Here is a 17,185-nt window from a genome sequence, read left to right on the forward strand (position 1 = left end):
CAGCTGGAGGGCCTAAGTTTGCCCGTGCCTGTTTCCCTTGCCTGTCTTCTATTGCCAACTCTTCATTTGTCCACCTTCCTTTCCCCAACCCTGCCTTGGCTTCTTATGCAACTGATAAGCCTTTTTTGGGTGGGGATCTTGTGGAGGGGGAACCTGTGGCCAAAGCCCACCCTCAGCATCCCCAGAGGCTGTGCCCCTCCCTCTTCCCGGGGGAGGGGGAGAAATAGATTAAGAGGAGGCCCCTCCCATCCCCCCTCCTTCTTCTCCCCACCCCTCGGCCTCGCCCCCCGGGAGCTCTCCATTTCAGCACCGCAAGAAGCAAGGGGCCCCTCCTTTGGTTGGAGATAGGCGCCCCCCCTCCACAACCCCCCTCTTTCAGGCCCGCCACCTCAAGCGCCCCCCCCCCCTTGTTCCCGCGTCTGCAGCCCCCGCCTCCCTCCTCTCTCTGAGAGAGACACAGAGATTCGCGCAGAAGCAGCTGAAGCCGGGAAGGAAGGAAGGAAGGAAGGAAGGAAGGAAGGAAGGAAGGAAGGAAGGAAGGAAGGAAGGAAGGAAGGAAGGAAGGAAGGAAGGAAGGAAGGAAGGAAGGCAGAGGAGAGGAGAGGAGAGGAGAGGAGAGGAGAGGAGAGGAGAGGAGAGGAGAGGAGAGGAGAGGAGAGGAGAGGAGAGGAAGAAGAGCTGCCTTCTTCACTCCAAAGCCTCCGGGATGGAGCCAGGGAAAGGGACAGGGGAGAAGAAGCCCCCCGCCCCGCCCTGAAAGGAGAGACACCCCTAAGAGCAGCTGAGAAGGAAGGAGGGAAGGAGGAAAGAGAAGGGAGGAGAGGAAGAGAAAGGAAAGTGGGAAGGGAAGGGAGGTGTGGAAGAGAAAGAAAGGAAGGAAGGGAAAGAGGAAAGGAGGAAAGGAGGAAGGGAAGGGAGAGAGGAAGGAAAAAAGAAAGAGGGAGGAAGCAAGGAAGGGAGCCTGGTTTTCCATCTGTCTTGGGCGTGGGATGCTCCAGGGGCGAAGGGCTGCTTAGACACCTTGTCCTCCTCCTCCTCCATCCAGATGCCCCGGCTGCCCCCCTCGCTGCACCCCTCACTCCTGAGGCCGGCGAGGCCCTTGTGGGGCTGACCTTTGCCCCCAGGCCCCTTCCCTCTGGCCACTGCCTCGGGCAGGGGGCCATGCCTGACCATGCAGCTGTGTGACCGAGGCCTGCAGATGCTGGTGACCACCCTGGGCGCCTTTGCAGCCTTCAGCCTGATGACCATCGCTGTGGGCACCGACTACTGGCTCTACTCCCGGGGCGTCTGTCGGACCAAGTCCTCCAGCGACAATGACACCAGCCGCAAGAATGAGGAGGTCATGACCCACTCGGGGCTCTGGAGGACCTGCTGCCTGGAAGGTAGGCAAAAGCTCACCACAAAGGGTCAAGGAATGGGCCAGCATCCCCATATCTCCTGCGATCCCCACCTGGGCCTCTTAGGATGGTACCACTCTCTTGCATGCAACAATACACAACAATACTCTGGCTGCTGGGAAAAGGGTGCCAGGTGGGCAGAGCCAGAGGGACGCTCCTCGGAGCCCAGGGCTCACTTGTTGCAGACGGGGCTCCCAGTGTCTCTGGTGCATTTTGTGGCTGCAAAAGAAGCTCTGGAGCAGCCTTGGGAGGGCCGTTGCTGCAGTTGTTGTTGTTATTGTGACTGTTCCTGTGAACCCCAGCAAATGAGTCTGAGGGATGGAGAAGAATACTGATGCTGGGTGGGCAAAGGACTGGCCTCACAGCTGCTCCCAATGCAAGGAAACTGGACTTGCAGGGAGAATGATGTTGCATCAACCTGTAGGGACATTCTGTGGGTCCAGTGGATCTACTACTCTTAGATTTGGCTGCATTATACGGAATTCTCACCTCATTCATGACAAATATATCATTAACACAATTAAGTGGTACTTGTGGGGGTAACAGGGGTGCATGCATCCTGACATGAGATGCATCTCTTTCTTAACCCTTACTTTCTGTGTTAGGACCCTATCTCTCAATTTACCCCTCCTTCCCTCCATCTCTTCCTCCCTCTATCTATCCCTCCATCCATCCATCCCTCCCTCCCTCCATCTATATCTCTCTCAATCAACCCTCCATCTATTCATCCCTCCCTCTCTCCATTCTCTCTCCCTCCATCCCTCTATCCCTTCCTCTATCCATTCATCCATTCCTCTATCTATCTATCTATCTATCTATCTATCTATCTATCTATCTATTGTCAACCTCTGGAAGGGGCTGCCTGGGTCTCCCATTCTCAGCATGGTTCCCTATATCCATATGGCACACCAGCAACTGGTCTACTCCATTGATATGCACAGTCTCACTTTGCTTTCTCCTTCCGCACTTATTTGGGTCTGCAGCTTTCCCAAGGAAGCAATCCCGCTCCTCTTTCAAGTCCCCAACCTGTGGGGGAATGCCAGCGTGGCTTCTTTGCCCCTCAATCCCCGAACTTTCCCAAAAGATACACACATGTGGATGTGTGTGTATGGAGCACATGCTCACACATGGGGGCATACACACACAAATGCCCAGATCCCGCTTAAGCGCCAGTGAGTCATCCGGAAAGTGTTCCACGTCTCTGCTCTGCTCACTGGTCTTCAAACAACACCGAGCTTGTAGAGGTGGGAGAAGGCAGGGCCCCACACTTTGGAACGCAGGCATGGAAGCAGTGGGAGGTGGGAGCAAGGCCTCCACCCTCACATAGGCCCCAACATGATTGGATGGATGGATGAATAGATAGGTAGATAGATAGCCAGGTAGGTAGGCAAGTATATGGGTACATGGTTAGGTGGATAGAAAAATAGAGAGAGAGAGAGAGAGAGATAGGCAAGTAGGCAGGTGAACATGACAAGTGCATTGGTAAGTGGATAGATGGATGGATGGATGGATGGATGGACGGACGGACAGGTAAGTATGCAGTTAAGTAAATAGGTAGGCAGGTGAATAGGATAAGTATATTGGAAGGTGGATAGATTTTTATTTATTTATTTATTATTTAAACTTATATCCCACCACTCCCCTGGGGCTCGGAGTGGCTTACAAGAACAGGCTAAAATCTAACAAAATTTAAAAGCAATTTAAAACAATTTAAAAACAACACTATCAAACATTAAAAGCCTGTCGGAACAGGTATGTCTTATATGCCCTGCTGAAAGCTGGTAAGTCCCGCAAGGCACGGACTTCAAGTGGCAGAATATTCCAGAGTGATGGTGCCACTGCTGTGAAGGCTCTGCGTCTGATTGCTGTTAGACGCAAGGTCTTGACACTGGGGGCTTCCAATAGATCTTGGTCCTCAGAATGGAGGGATCTCTGGGGTTGGTAGGGGGTGAGGCGGTCCCTCAGATACATTGGCCCCAGACCATGCAAGGCCTTATAGGTGAGTACCATCATTTTGAAAGTGATCCGGTGCTCAATTGGTAACCAATGCAGTTGTAGTAAGATTGGGGTTATGCGGCATCTCATCGGAATTCCCGCAAGAAGCCGAGCAGCTGCATTTTGTACCAACTTGAGCTTCCAGATCACCGACAGAGGAAGGCCAATGTAGAGGGCATTACAGTAGTCCAGTCTTGAGATGACCATGGCCTGGATCACCGTAGCTAGCTTGTCCCTGGACAGGTAGGGGGCCAGCCATCTAGCCTGCCGCAGATGAAAGAAGGTGGTTCTGTTAATGGCGGAGACCTGGGCCTCCATCGTCAGCAGAGGGTCCAAAAGGACTCCCAGACTCTTTACCAATGATGATGGGCGTAGCACCTCGCCATCCAGGGTAGGCAGCTGGATGTCCCCACTGCCCGGTCGACCCAGCCATAGGATCTCCGTCTTTGCTGGATTCACCTTCAACCTGCTGGCACACAACCATCCAGTAACGGCCTCGAGGCACCGATGGAAACAATCGGGTACAGAGTCCGGTCGGCCTTCCATCTTCAGCACCAGCTGAGTGTCATCAGCGTACTGATAACACTCAAGCCCAAAACCTCGAACCAGCTGAGCAAGTGGTCGCATATAGATGTTAAATAACAGAGGGGGGGGGGGAGAGAATGCCCCCCTGAGGAACCCCACACGATAGAGGGGACCTCTCAGAGACCAGGCCTCCCCTCTCCACTCACTGTCCACGGTTGTGAAGAAAGGAGGACAGCCAGTTTAAAGCTGTCCCCCTGACTCCAGCAACAGCAAGGCGGTGGGTCAAAAGATTGTGGTCGACTTTGTTAAATGCTGCTGTGAGATCCGATAACACAAACAGCGCTGACCCGCCCTGGTCAAGTTGGCATCGAAGGTGATCCGTTATGGAGACCAGCACAGTCTCTGTCCCATGCCCCGCATAGAAGCCGGACTGGAAGGCATCTAGTTCGGCTGTGTCGTCTAGGAATTGCTGCAACTTCTCTGCTGTTGCCCTCTCAATCACCTTGCCCAGGAACGAGAGATTCGAAACTAGATGATAGATAGATAGATATGCAGTTAGGTAGGTAGATATGCAGTTAGATATGTAGGTAGGCAGTTGAATAGGATAAGTACATTGGTACATGGATAGATTGATGATAGATGGATGGATGGATGGATGGATGGATAGATAGATAGATAGATAGATAGATAGATAAGTGGGTAAGTAGGTGGGCAGGTGAACAGATAGAAAGAATAGGATGGATGAATAGAAATATAGATCAGAAGGTGGAAAGACAGATTAGGATAGATGGATTGATTTGTAGCCGCTATGAGTCTCCTGCGGGAGAGAAAAAGCGGGGCATAAATAAATATAACAATAACAATAGCAACAGATTTGTAGGTGGATAAATAGATAGATAGATAGATAGACAGATAGAATTGGATGGATGGATAGATAGATATGTAGATAGGTAGGTAGCTAAATGGACAGGTGGATAGAATGGATGATGGAAGTAGGTAAGGTAGTTGCGTACATAAAAGGTAGGAAGTAGGTGAATGGATGATAGATAGATAGATAGATAGATAGATAGATAGGCAGATAGAGATTTTTGTTGTGTCTTCGTTCAGTCACTTCCGACTCTTCGTGATGCCATGGACCATCCCACACCATGAAGTCACGAAGATAGATAGATAGATAGATAGATAGATAGATAGATAGATAAGTGGGTAAGTAGGTGGGCAGGTGGACAGATAGAAAGAATAGGATGGATGGATAGAAATATAGATCAGAAGGTAGAAAGACAGATTAGGATAGATGGATTGATTTGTAGCCGCTATGAGTCTCCTGCGGGAGAGAAAAAGCGGGGCATAAATAAATATAACAACAACAACAATAGCAACAGATTTGTAGGTGGATAGATAGATAGATAGATAGATAGATAGACAGATAGAATAGGATGGATGGATAGATAGATATGTAGATAGGTAGGTAGCTAAATGGACAGGTGGATAGAATGGAAGATGGAAGTAGGTAAGGTAGTTGCGTACATAAAAGGTAGGAAGTAGGTGAATGGATGATAGATAGATAGATAGATAGATAGATAGATAGATAGATAGATAGACAGGCAGATAGAGATTTTTGTTGTGTCTTCGTTCAGTCACTTCCGACTCTTCGTGATGCCATGGACCATCCCACACCATGAAGTCACGAAGATAGATAGATAGATAGATAGATAGATAGATAGGCAGATGGATGGACAAAACAGGCAGATAGTTTCCCTTCTTTCTTTGGTCTCTCCATCAAAACTTTGATTCTCTTTCCCAGGTGAGCAATGCAACTGATCAAGGAGTGTGGTGAGATGAGAAACAGGTAGCTCAGCTTAAGGTCAAGGGAAAGATAATATGGAAATCGTTCAGAGGGAAAGCTATGTGTCCCTTTGCCCTTCACTTTGTTGAGAGATACACCGAATTCTTCATTTCGAAGTGTTTGAGGGAGAAGATGAGAACAACATCTCTGCATTAGGTTTCTCTAGGCAACATGTTCCCTTCTATTTTCTAAGAGGCTATTGTCCTGGCTGCTATTCATGACCAATAGATTCATCATAGTTTGTGGCAGCCACACAAACAAAGTTTCTGGAGAACAACTACTTTCAAAGTAAGGGCCACACAATTAAACAGGAAATAACACTTTCAAGCCAGGAACAGATTTTTATTCTCCAATTTGGTTTCCAAAGCAGGAGATCACAAGAGGAGGGCATCATTCTTATTCTTATATTTATGTTTATTATGTTTATTTATACACCACTTTTTGTCTCCACAAGGAGACTGTGGGCCCTTCCAGACAGGCCCTATATCCCAGGATCTGATCCCAGGTTTTCTTCTTTAAACTGGATTATATAAGTCTGCACTGCCAGATAATCTGGGATAAAGAGAAAACCTAGGATCAGATCCTGGGATATATGACCTGTCTTGAAGGGCCCTCAAAGGGCCCTTCCAAACAGCCATATAACCCAGAATTCAAGGCAGATAATCCACAATATCTGCTTTGAACTGCATTATCAGAGTCCACACTGCCATATAAACCAGTTCAGTGTGGATTTTATACAGCTGTGTAGAAGGGGCCAAAGCAGCTTACATTTCAATAAAATTTCAAATCTACAAATATATGAAACACTACAACAGAATTAAATATCATTGGTATTTCTTAAAGCAGGCATGGGTCAACTTGGGCCCTCCTTGTGTTTTGGACTTTAATTCCCACAATTTCTAACAGCCTACCTACGGGCTGTTTTCACAGCAGGACCCTGGATTTGCCGAAGAGAAGCAGAGGACAAAGAAGGGAAGAAAAGGAACCCCAGGTTTTGAGGAGACGTCTTTCCTCCGAGAGGCTGGCGTTTCTGCCGCCCCCATTCTCCCCTTCCTGTTTAGCTGGGAGGGGGTGGGCTTTGCAGGGGCTCCTTGAGCTGAGTTGAGGTAGAGGTGGAGGGAAGGAGGGAGGGCTTGATGGTGAGGGAAGGCTTCGGGGCTGCCCATTGGCTGCTGTGTCTTTTCTGGAAGAGTGGAAGCAAGGTATTCTCTTGCCTCCGCTCTTCCACCGCCGCCTTCACCTCCTCTGAGGAAGAAAAAGAGGAGAAAGGGAAGAAAAGAAAGGGAGAGGAAAAAAAGAGGGAGAAAGGAGGAGGGAGAAAGAGAAAGTTAGAGAGGAAAGGGGGAGAGACTGAAACGGGGAGAATGAGAGAGAGCTTGAGGGGGGGGGGGGGGGGAGAGAAAGAACAAAAGGAGCTCTGCGTTAGCAGAGCCAAGACTGATTTCGCTAAGACGCAGGCCAACTCCTCGGTGGGCCGGATAAATGCCCGGGGGGGGGGGCACATCCGGCCCCCGGGCCGTAGTTTGGGGACCCTGCTGTAGAATGTATGCAGTTTGATGCCCTTTGAACTGCCACAAATCAGTTCTATGGAATACTGGGAATCTCCGTTTGGGTTCAGACAGAGCTTCCAGGAATCCATAGCATTGAGCCAGGGCAGTTCAAATGGCATCAAACTGCATTAAGTCTACAATGTAATCATGTCCTTAAACCAAGGGTGGATCCTTGCAAAACTGCAATTCCCAGGATTCTATACGCTTGAGTCCAGGCAGTTCAAGAGACATCAAACTGCATTCGTTCACCACTATAGATGTGCACCTAAAACAAAGGGTAGATCCTTGCAAAACTGCAACTCCCAAGATTCTATACCCTTGAACCAAGGCAGTTCAAGACTCATCAAAATGCAAATAAATGCATTTTGATGCCTCTTGAACTGCCTTGACTTAAGACTATAGATTCCTGGATGTTGCAGTTTTTCAAGGATCCATCATTGTATTCATGATTGTAAACATGCCCTTAAGCCAAGGGTACATCCTTGCAAAATTATAACTCCTGTAATTTTATAGCATTGAGCCAGGGCAGTTCAAGAGGCCTTAAGTATACAGTGTAGATGTACTTTTAAGGCAAGGGTGGATCCTTGATTAACTACAACTCCCAGCATTCCATCGCCTCAAGCCAAGGCAGTCCAAGAAGCATTGAATTGCATTCATTCACCATTGTAGACACATCCTTAATCTAAGGTGAATCCTGCAGCATTAAAGGGGAATTAAGGCAATCTTGTTGGCTCAGGATTACCTGGCAGGGTTGGCGCTTTGCAGTGTGCCACTGCCTCCTTGTTCTGCACATGGAGGCTGGGCAGTGATCCGGCTCCATCGATTTAAAGGAAGGCGGGCGTAATGGGCTTGGCTAGTGCATGACTAGAAAGCCAGAGGAAGGAGGGAGGGAGGGCCAGAGTGAGTAGGAGGCCAGTTGTTGTTTGCTGCTTGCAATGACCTCCCCCTCGCCTTCTGCTTCGCTTGACTCGCCTTGCAAATCCCATTCGGAGGCATAACTGTGAGCCAGGGAAACCCTGCTTTGGTCTTGCCTCCGTGGCACAAAGCATGCCCATCTCCCTTGTGCCTTTGCCTGCATTGCAGGCAATGGGAAACATGGCAGGGGCCTACCTTGCATAGTTGTCGCAAGTGTTGTCATGATTGCATGCTTTGAAAACCTTGTTTGTCTACCCAAGACGTGTTTTAGAGTGAAAACTGTCAGCACACCAAGATTTGAGGGAAGGAGACACAAGTGTGGCAGAAACAACAGGTGTCATGTTTGGTTTTCAAAAGCAGAGACTTAGGGGTTCAAACCATCAAAACCAAGAAATCTATTGCATCGAATCCCTGGTTGATTAATTTCTTCATTCACTTGGCTATAAGCTGGTTTTCAGGTTTTCACAATGCATAAAGTGGAAAAAGGAAGGTTGTAGGCCGTACCTGAGCATGATTTTGCATTTTTGGGGTTCTGACCATTGTTTTCTGGTTTCCAAGCATTTAGCTCTTCTCATTGCTTTTTGGCACCAAGACGTTTTCTTGAAGCAAGTGGTTGTGGTTTATGTGCCATGTTGCATTCATTCTTTTTTAACAGAGCTTCTCCAGATGCAGCAGACAGTTACTATTTACATCTGTATATCTATCTACTCTTCCTTCCTTCCTCCTTTCCTTCCTCCCTTCCTCTCTCTCTTTCCCTTCTTCCTTCTACCATTCACATCCATATGTCCTTGCTTCCTTCCTTGTTCTCTCTCTCTCTCCCTTCCTTCCTTCTGTTATTTGCATATATCTTCCACTCTTTCTCCTCCTTCCTTCCTTCCTTCCTTCCTTCCTTCCTTCCTTCCTTCCATCATTTGCAATCATCTTGCTCTCTCCCTTCCTTCATTCCTTCCTTTCTCCCTTTCTCTCTTACCTTTCCTTCTTCCTTCTGCCATCTGTCTCTCCTTCCTTCCTTCCTTCCTTCTGTTATTTTCTGTTACTTGCATTAATCTCCCTCCCTCCTTCCTCTCTCCCTTTCTGTCTTTTCCTTCTCTTCATATTTCCACCATTTACATACATCTGTCCTTCCTTCCTTCCCCCTCTTCTCTTTCTTTCCCTCTCTCTCTCCCCCTCCCTCCCTCCCTTCCTTCCTTTCTTCTATCATTTGCAATCCTCTTCCTCTCTCCCTTCCTTCCTTCCTTCCTTTCTCTCTTCCTTTCTCTCTTTTCCTTTCCTTCTTTCCTCTTTTTCTTTCCTTTTCCTTTCCTTCTTCCTTCTACTATTTACATCCATATGTCTTCCCCTCCCTCCCTCCCTCCCTTCCTTCCAGCAGATTCCCTTTCAAAATTGTCTTTGCTTGACATTAAATTGTTTACATAAAAGACATCTGGTTCTGTTGCAGCCATCACGCGTACATTTCTTTATTTTGTCAGCGGACAGCTAAATAAAACGTTCCTCTTCACATTTATGATATTTCTGTAACAACTTCTTATCCAGTCTTCTTTAACATAAATAATATGACGAAGCAACATCTGACAAAATCCTCCAGAACTGGCTCTTTCTGGGTCCCTTTTGAGGAGGTAAAGCAGAGACATCCCAAACTTTTAATGGCATATTTATCAGTAGCTGCCAGGTTTCTCCCTTTTGCAAAGAGTGAACGGGCCTCTTGGTGATGAACCAGGAATAAGAAGGTAGAGCAACTGCCTCTGATTTAGAAATGAACTAAAGAAACTTTAAACAGCTAAAGGAAAGAAAGAAAAAGACAATTTTGTTACAATTTGGAGATTAATGTTGGAACTTCTAAAGGCATCCGACTCTCTTTGGCTGACTTTGGATATCCTTTATTTAAGAATTATAGCTCCATAAAGTAATTGAAAAGCAATTTTGTGTGCTGCTGGTTTATGAGTGTTTTATATATGTATGTATGTATGTATGTATGTATATGTGTGTGTACGTGTGTTTACACACATATTCATTTATTTACACACACACACACAAAGGCAAGTCCAGCAAATGTGAGTGTTTGGCATCCCAGTCCTGTTCTCCATCGCCTTTGCGGAATTAATGCAGTTTGACATCACTTGAGCTGCCATGGCTCAGAGCTATGGAACCGTGGGAGTTGTAGTCTGGGCAGGGCGCCTGCTTTTCAGGGACATGGTATAGATGGCCCATTCAGGGCCATCTCCTCCTGTGCGATTCCATTCTGCTCCTCGAGGCCCGGCTGAGCAAAGAGTCCTCAGCTTGGAGAAGATGTGTGCTTTGGGTAATGAGGAGGGATTAGCTCTGTCGCTAAACACAATGGTGGCGGGAGAGGAGAGGTGGCTCTGGCAGGGATGTTTGTTCCTCGTTCCCTCCCCCACCCCTCAAGTAGTCACAGTGACATTTCTTGCAGTCAGATCTCTCTGGGACATTATTTCAGAGGGATGGGAGAGAAGCCCCAAGGCTGAGAGATCAGCTAACATGGCAAATCCCATAGTCACACTTTAATGGGTTGAACAGGCCGCGTTGTGCTGTTGTGGAGTCGTTCTGCAGTATGTTTGTAGTGCATTGCAATAATATAATATGCAGAGGTCTGAATCTGAACTGTTCAGAATGGGCAGCACATATGACATTTCCCTTTGGAGATCACTGGAGGAAAGGGTAGCGAAATGGCCTATGATTTAAATAACAGGATAAAGTGCATGGTTTGCAGCAGGCCCTTGTATAGCAACATGAGAATAAAATAGGCGATACTGTAGAGACCAAGGCTAAAAGAACTGGGCTTTTTTTTTTTTTTGGAACATCTGCATTCATTTCAAGATTGCAAAAGCAGAGATGTGCAATGGGGCACATAGTTCTTGACCAAACAAAAAGAAAAGACATACTCCATTGAAATATCCGGGAGACACAAACCCAAAAGGATGCCAATGGGAATAAGGCATCACAAGTTGCAATGAAGGGAGAAGCTCTATTGCTTCTATCGGCGATTGTTTGCTTTTGTGGATTCATGTTGTTGTTGTTGTTTATATACTGCTTCTTTCCCAAAGGAGACACAGACTATTTCCACAAGGCATTGTTGTTGTTTGTATTTATATTCTTCTCTTTCTCTCCCAAAGAAGACTTAGGGCCCTTCCAGACAGGCCCAATATCCCAGAATGTGATCTCAGGTTTTCTGTTTATCCCAGATTATCTGGCAGTGTGGACTCATATAATCCAGTTTAAAGCAGAAAACCTGGAATCAGATTCTGAGATATAGGACCTGCCTGGAAGGGCCCTCAAAGTGCCTATTTCACTAGGACATCGTTGTTGTCATCATCATCATTGACATTAATATTTTTCTGCTTCTTTCCCAGACTGAAACTGTCTATTTCACTAAGGTATTATTATTATCTGTATTTATATTTTGTTCCTGCTCTCCCAAAGGAGACTCAAAGTGCCCATGTCATTAAGGCAATCTGAGCCAAATTTCCTGGTAAAAAGCCCCTAGAAAGCTTTACCTCCAGGACCAAAAAGATCCCTTTGAAAGAGAAAAGCAATCCCCATGAGATCTTCCCATATAAAGCGGCATTCAAACCCCAGCCTTGTGCTTCCAAGGTCAGGAGCATGGCTTGGTAATGCCACGATTCTCATTCCCGAGCCATTCATATGAAACGCCTTGAGATGCGTTGGTTTTATTGCATATTTATGGCGGCCGTCCCTTCTGCCGCCTGCCTGCCTTCCATTCAGGGCTGGCAATTGTCTTGGTGTAACCTACTGTCCTAGATTTCTGGATGGGAAACAAATGCTAATGAAAGGGGAGCGCCTGGGTTTCCACAAAATGTGAGCAATGAGAGGCACAGAGATGCGCCATTGGATTTCCTGGATTCCTGGAAGACTTGCTGGAGCCGAGGTGGAAGGGAGGAGAGAGAAAAAGGAAGAGAAAGGAGAAAGGAAGAAAGAGAGGAGAGAACGCATTGCAATGGTGCCCCTTCAGCTTCTCCATTCAACTGTCTGCATTATGCAGCACTGTCTCTCTGTAATGCAAGGGAGGGTCCCATTGGCCTTGGGACTCAGGCAACAACTATTATTGTTGTTGTTATTATTGTTATTGTTGCTCCAGTCTTCTCCCTTAAGTGAGATTTAAAGCAGCTCACAATGTTAGAATATAATTAAAAACCCATATAATTATTAAAATGATCTCTCTGACCCTGAAAATCATTGTTTTTAATGTAATTGGGAAAGGAGGATAAAATGCAGTGGTTTGACTGTTGACTCAATGCAACAGGAGTTGTGATATCGCAAGGTCCAGAGTTTTCTTTAAAAGCATGTTGAATGAATGCAGTTTGGACTCAGTGCTATGGGAGTTGTAGTATCACAAGGTCCATAGTTTTCTCTAAGTGCACCTATATTGTTGAACGAATGCAGTTTGGGCTCAAGGCAATGGGAGATGTAGTATCACAAGGTCCAGTTTTCTCTAAGTGCACCTGAACAAATGCAGTTTGGACTCAGTGCTATGGGAGTTGCAGTATCTCAAGGTCCACAGTTTTCTCTAAGCACACCTGTATTGTTGAACGGATGCAATTTAGGCTCAATGGTATGGCAGTTGTAGCATCACACGGTCCCTAGTTTTTTTATAAGTGCACCTGTATTGTTGAACAAATGCAGTTTGGGCTCAATACTGTGGGATGCGAGTTGTAGTATCACAAGGTTTTCACAGTTTTCTCTAAGCGCACCTATATTGTGGAACAAATGCAGTTTGTGCTCAATGCTATGGGAGTTGTAATTTGCCAAGTCGCAAGCACCCTCGGCAGAAAAGACCTTGCAAAACTACAACTCCCAGTGCCCCATAGCATTGAGCCGGGGCAATTCAAGTGGTGCTGAACTGCATCCATTCTACAATGTAGATGCACCCTTCGGACTTTTGAAACTACAACTCCCACAATTCTGTAGCATTGAGCCATGGTAGTTCAGGTGGTGTCAAACTGCATTCATTCTACAGTGTAGATGCATCTTAATATTGCAAGGGACCTAGAATGTTTTCTGTCATAAAATATGCCATTTTTGCATGCACTTACCTCGTTTTGAATCCCCCAAATGACTGGTGGAACTTGTCTAAAAGATACCTGATTTGCCCACCGTTCCTTCATTGTTGTTGTTTGACACTCGCAGCAGCAGCACTGAGCAGTTATATCTCCGAAATTGAATACTTCCCTTCTTATTGGATCGGCTTACCATGTCTCATTCCCCTCCATCCCTTTCTGTGAAGAGGAACTCTCTTTTCAAGTTCTATCAAGGACTAAAAGCACCAATAAATGCCAATCAATGGCAGGCTCTATGCGACGTATTGCAAAAAGGGCTCCTAGCCTCTTCTCTTGGCATGGAATTCAGACATGAACAGATCAAAAGCAATTTCTATTTTCAAAGGGAGAAGAAGCAGCGCCGAATAACTTGCCAGCAACAGTGTTGACCACAATTTAGTTAATTTTAAATTGTTCCCTGAATGATGATATAGTGGTTGAATGGGAGTTTAGAGACCTGGGTTTGAATCCCTGCTCAGCCATGGAAGTTCAGTGGATGACCTTGGGAGAGTCACGCTCTCTCAGCCTGAGAGGAAGGCAATGGCAATCCTTCCTGGGACAAGTCTTAACAGTGTCACCTTAGGTCAGAAATGCATTGAAGACACACAACAACTCATTGGAATTTGGGGGGGGGGGGGTTTGGTAACAATTGTGTGACCTTGGGAGAGTCACACTATCTCAATCCCAGAAAAAAATTGGAAAACCTTCCTTGGACAGGTCTTGATAAAGTCATCTTATGGTCACCTTTGGTCAGAAAGGCATCGAAGATACACAACAGTGTATTAGAAATTGGATCTCTTTTTTTGGGAATAATGGCATCACACTGCTTTTGAGCAAATCTTACAAGGAAACTCCATAACAGATTTGGAAATGCCTTGAAGACCCACAGCAGCACACTGGAAATTGGTGTTTGTTTTTTTTTTTTGACTAAATAAGAATGGTGTGACCTTGGAGGAGTCACACTCTCTCAACCTCAGAAGAAAGCAATGGCAAACCTTCTCTGGGCAAATCTTGATAGGGTCACCTTTGGTCGGAAATGACTTGAAGACCCATAACAAGCAACTGGAAATTGTTTTTGTGGCAACAATTGTGTGGACCTGGGAGAGTCACACTGTCTCAGCTTCAAAGCTGAAGCAAATGCGTACCTCTTCTGAACAAATCATGGCAAGAAAGTCCATGAAAGGTTTGGAAATACCTTGAAGACACACAGCCAATGCTCCCCAGTAACATTTTGAAAGGTTCAACTCCCCCCTCCCGCTTTTGTTTGCTGTGTTGCCTTCAGAGACAATAATGCGCAAGAAAACAAGTCCTTGGGCAGAGACACAAAAGCTTTAAATTGAGCCAGGAAAGTAGGAGAATCGGCTCTAATGCCAAAGAAGCATGGAAACAATGCCTGGAATCAAAAGTAATTGAGTGCTAGTGCTTTGCACAATTGCAAAAACTGGTGAAAATGTTCAGGAGGAAGAAAGCAGCTGCAGGGATGTGGGCAAACAATGGCTGCAGCTGAGCAGGAAAGCGATGTTCTCTCCTCTCTGGCCATTGAGCAGCTATTTTTGCCCCAAAGGAAGAGAGCCGCCGGGTCGATGGCCAAAATTGCATCCATCTCTCCAAAGACACAGTTTTCCAGGGATAGTAGCAATTTGGTGTCCCTTTATGGTGAATCTGTTCTGGGTTTAAGTCCAAACTTCAATCAAGAAGAGCCTGTTCTTCATATCATTAAGGAAGTGGTCTTCAAACACTTAGAAAGAAATGCGGTCATCACTAATAGGACCTATCTCCTTCTATGTCCCATCTCGGAGTTTAAGATCCTCTGGGGTGGCCCTGCTCTTGGCTCCGCCTTTATCACAAGTGAGACTGGTGGGGACGAGGGACAGGGCTTTCTCGGTAGTGGCCCCTCACCTGTGGAATGTGCTCCCCGGGGAAATTAGGTCATCAACATCCCTCCTCTCTTTCAGAAGGAAGCTAAAGACCTAGATATGGGACCAGGTCTTTGGGTAAGCTGGCAGATGGATAAAAGACAATGACGACCAGAGTAGGAAAGGACAATGACAATGCTGGCTGGATTATAGATTTATGAATTGACAAACGTTGACCACAAGATGATTTTATTGCTGTTGCTGTTTTAATTTGACTGTTTTAATTAGTTATAACCGTCATTGTTATATTGTAAATTGTATATTGTATTTTGTGAATTGTTGGGCATCGAATTGTGCAAATTCATTCTGTCCAACCAAGCATCTCTCCATATAAATATTAAAACCCCAGAACCAGGAGAAGTAATTTCAGGATCGGAAAACAGGGTAGCTATAATGGAGAAGAATGCACCTATCCTGAAAAGCCTCCCTTTGCATTTATGACCCCGCTAAGCCCATCCCTTTTTGGTTACTACTTCTTCTTCTTCTTCTTCTTCTTCTTCTTCTTCTTCTTCTTCCTCTTCCTCCTCCTCCTCCTCCTCCTCTTCCTCCTCCTCCTCCTCCTCTTCTTCTTCTTCTTCTTCTTCTTCTTCTTCTTCTTCTTCTACTCCCAGATTGTTTTCGGTGTTTCAACTACCTTGTGTAGGTTGTAATTATCCCACAGATTCCAGGATGGGAGCATGATTAATTGCTGCGATGGAGACTCCTACACGCATATGTATGAATGTTGAAATAAATGCCTCGGCATGCACTCCAAACTTTGCTTTAAGGACAGTCCAGAGGGGGAGAGTTTCCTTTGACACATTCTCCATTCCTCCGGCGCTTTCTATCTTTCTTTCATTCATAAAATCTGGGTCTCCTCCCTTTTGGGATTGTGTGCTTTCACGTTGCACTTATTCGACTCTGTCTTTCGCATCAAAGCCATGATAAACATGCGGAATCCATCGTTAAGCATTGCAAGTTTTGTGATTCTCTAGACCTTCCCATTGGTTTTGAAGACATAAAAATAAAAGGAGTTGGTGGAGAGGATACTTAAGGCTACATTGCCATCTTAAGAACAGTTCTAGAACTCTTTACTTCCAATCAAAACGATGATAAAAATGATGAATCCACAGAAAAGTTCTCATCATAAGTATTGCAAGTTTGGGGATTCTCCTGACTTCTCAATCAGTTTTGGAAGCATAAAACTCTTTATGGATGCTTCCTCCTTTGTTGCAATTAAAAAAAAACCCTTTGTGGTTGTTTTTTGCTTTGTCTCCAAGCCATCTTTGCAAAAATTAGCCTCTAGGGCCAGCGACCTGTTAGCTACTGATCCAAAGTGCCCTCTTTAATGCAAGCATCAATTGGGATGATGTATTTGAGCCTGAGCGCGGCAGGGAGCCCTGGCTTCACATTGGTGTGAACTGCAGTGGAGAGTTCCGCAGTTCCTGGGTCAAGTTTTGGGGACCAACGGATGAAATGTGCCCCAGCAGCCAGCTCAAAACCCAGGAATGCCTGCAACTTCCCTTTGCTTTCCCCTTCTCCCTACTTTGTATCATTTCCCTAATAAAGGTACTTGAAACTTGCAACTTTTTATCTCTCCGCTTGATACTTTTGTATCTTTCCTGGCTCAAACTATAACAACACAAAGATAAACCTTTTTCCGGGCTCCGGAGAGCCGTGAGCCCGCGGGAGGCGCCTTCGGGCGCCCCCGGGACCCCGAATCTGCGTCCGTTCAAACCGCGGATACGGAAACCACCATTTCAGACCCCCTTATCCGCAAAAAATAATAAAATGGCGGATCGCCGCCGTTTCAATTTTATATTTTTCTGCTACTAATCCTAAGCCTAACTGCTATCTCCCTTTTCTCATTTTGGGCTCCTACACCCGGGAATAAATTGTTTTGTTCCAAGTATTTTACTTTGACAGAAATCAGCTGTTTGCCAATTTGGCCGGGTTCTTCCCAGACAGTTCATTCCTCCTCAGCGGTGCT

The 17,185-nt window shown here is 46.1% G+C and overlaps 1 protein-coding gene across 2 annotated transcripts in view; it reads left to right on the forward strand.

The window, feature by feature from the left end:
* The first annotated feature begins 453 nt into the window (after positions 1-453).
* Positions 454-17,185, forward strand: part of LOC132781912 (voltage-dependent calcium channel gamma-3 subunit) — a 31,165-nt gene continuing 14,433 nt past the window's right edge. For both annotated transcript variants that reach the window (XM_060786459.2, XM_060786460.2), the window contains exon 1: positions 454-1,382. In XM_060786459.2, coding sequence (XP_060642442.2) covers positions 1,172-1,382 — 211 coding nt within the window. In that variant the 5' untranslated portion in view covers positions 454-1,171. The remainder of the gene's footprint in view (positions 1,383-17,185) is intronic.

Source organism: Anolis sagrei, chromosome Y (genome assembly GCF_037176765.1).
Source record: "Anolis sagrei isolate rAnoSag1 chromosome Y, rAnoSag1.mat, whole genome shotgun sequence".
NCBI lineage: Eukaryota > Metazoa > Chordata > Lepidosauria > Squamata > Dactyloidae > Anolis > Anolis sagrei.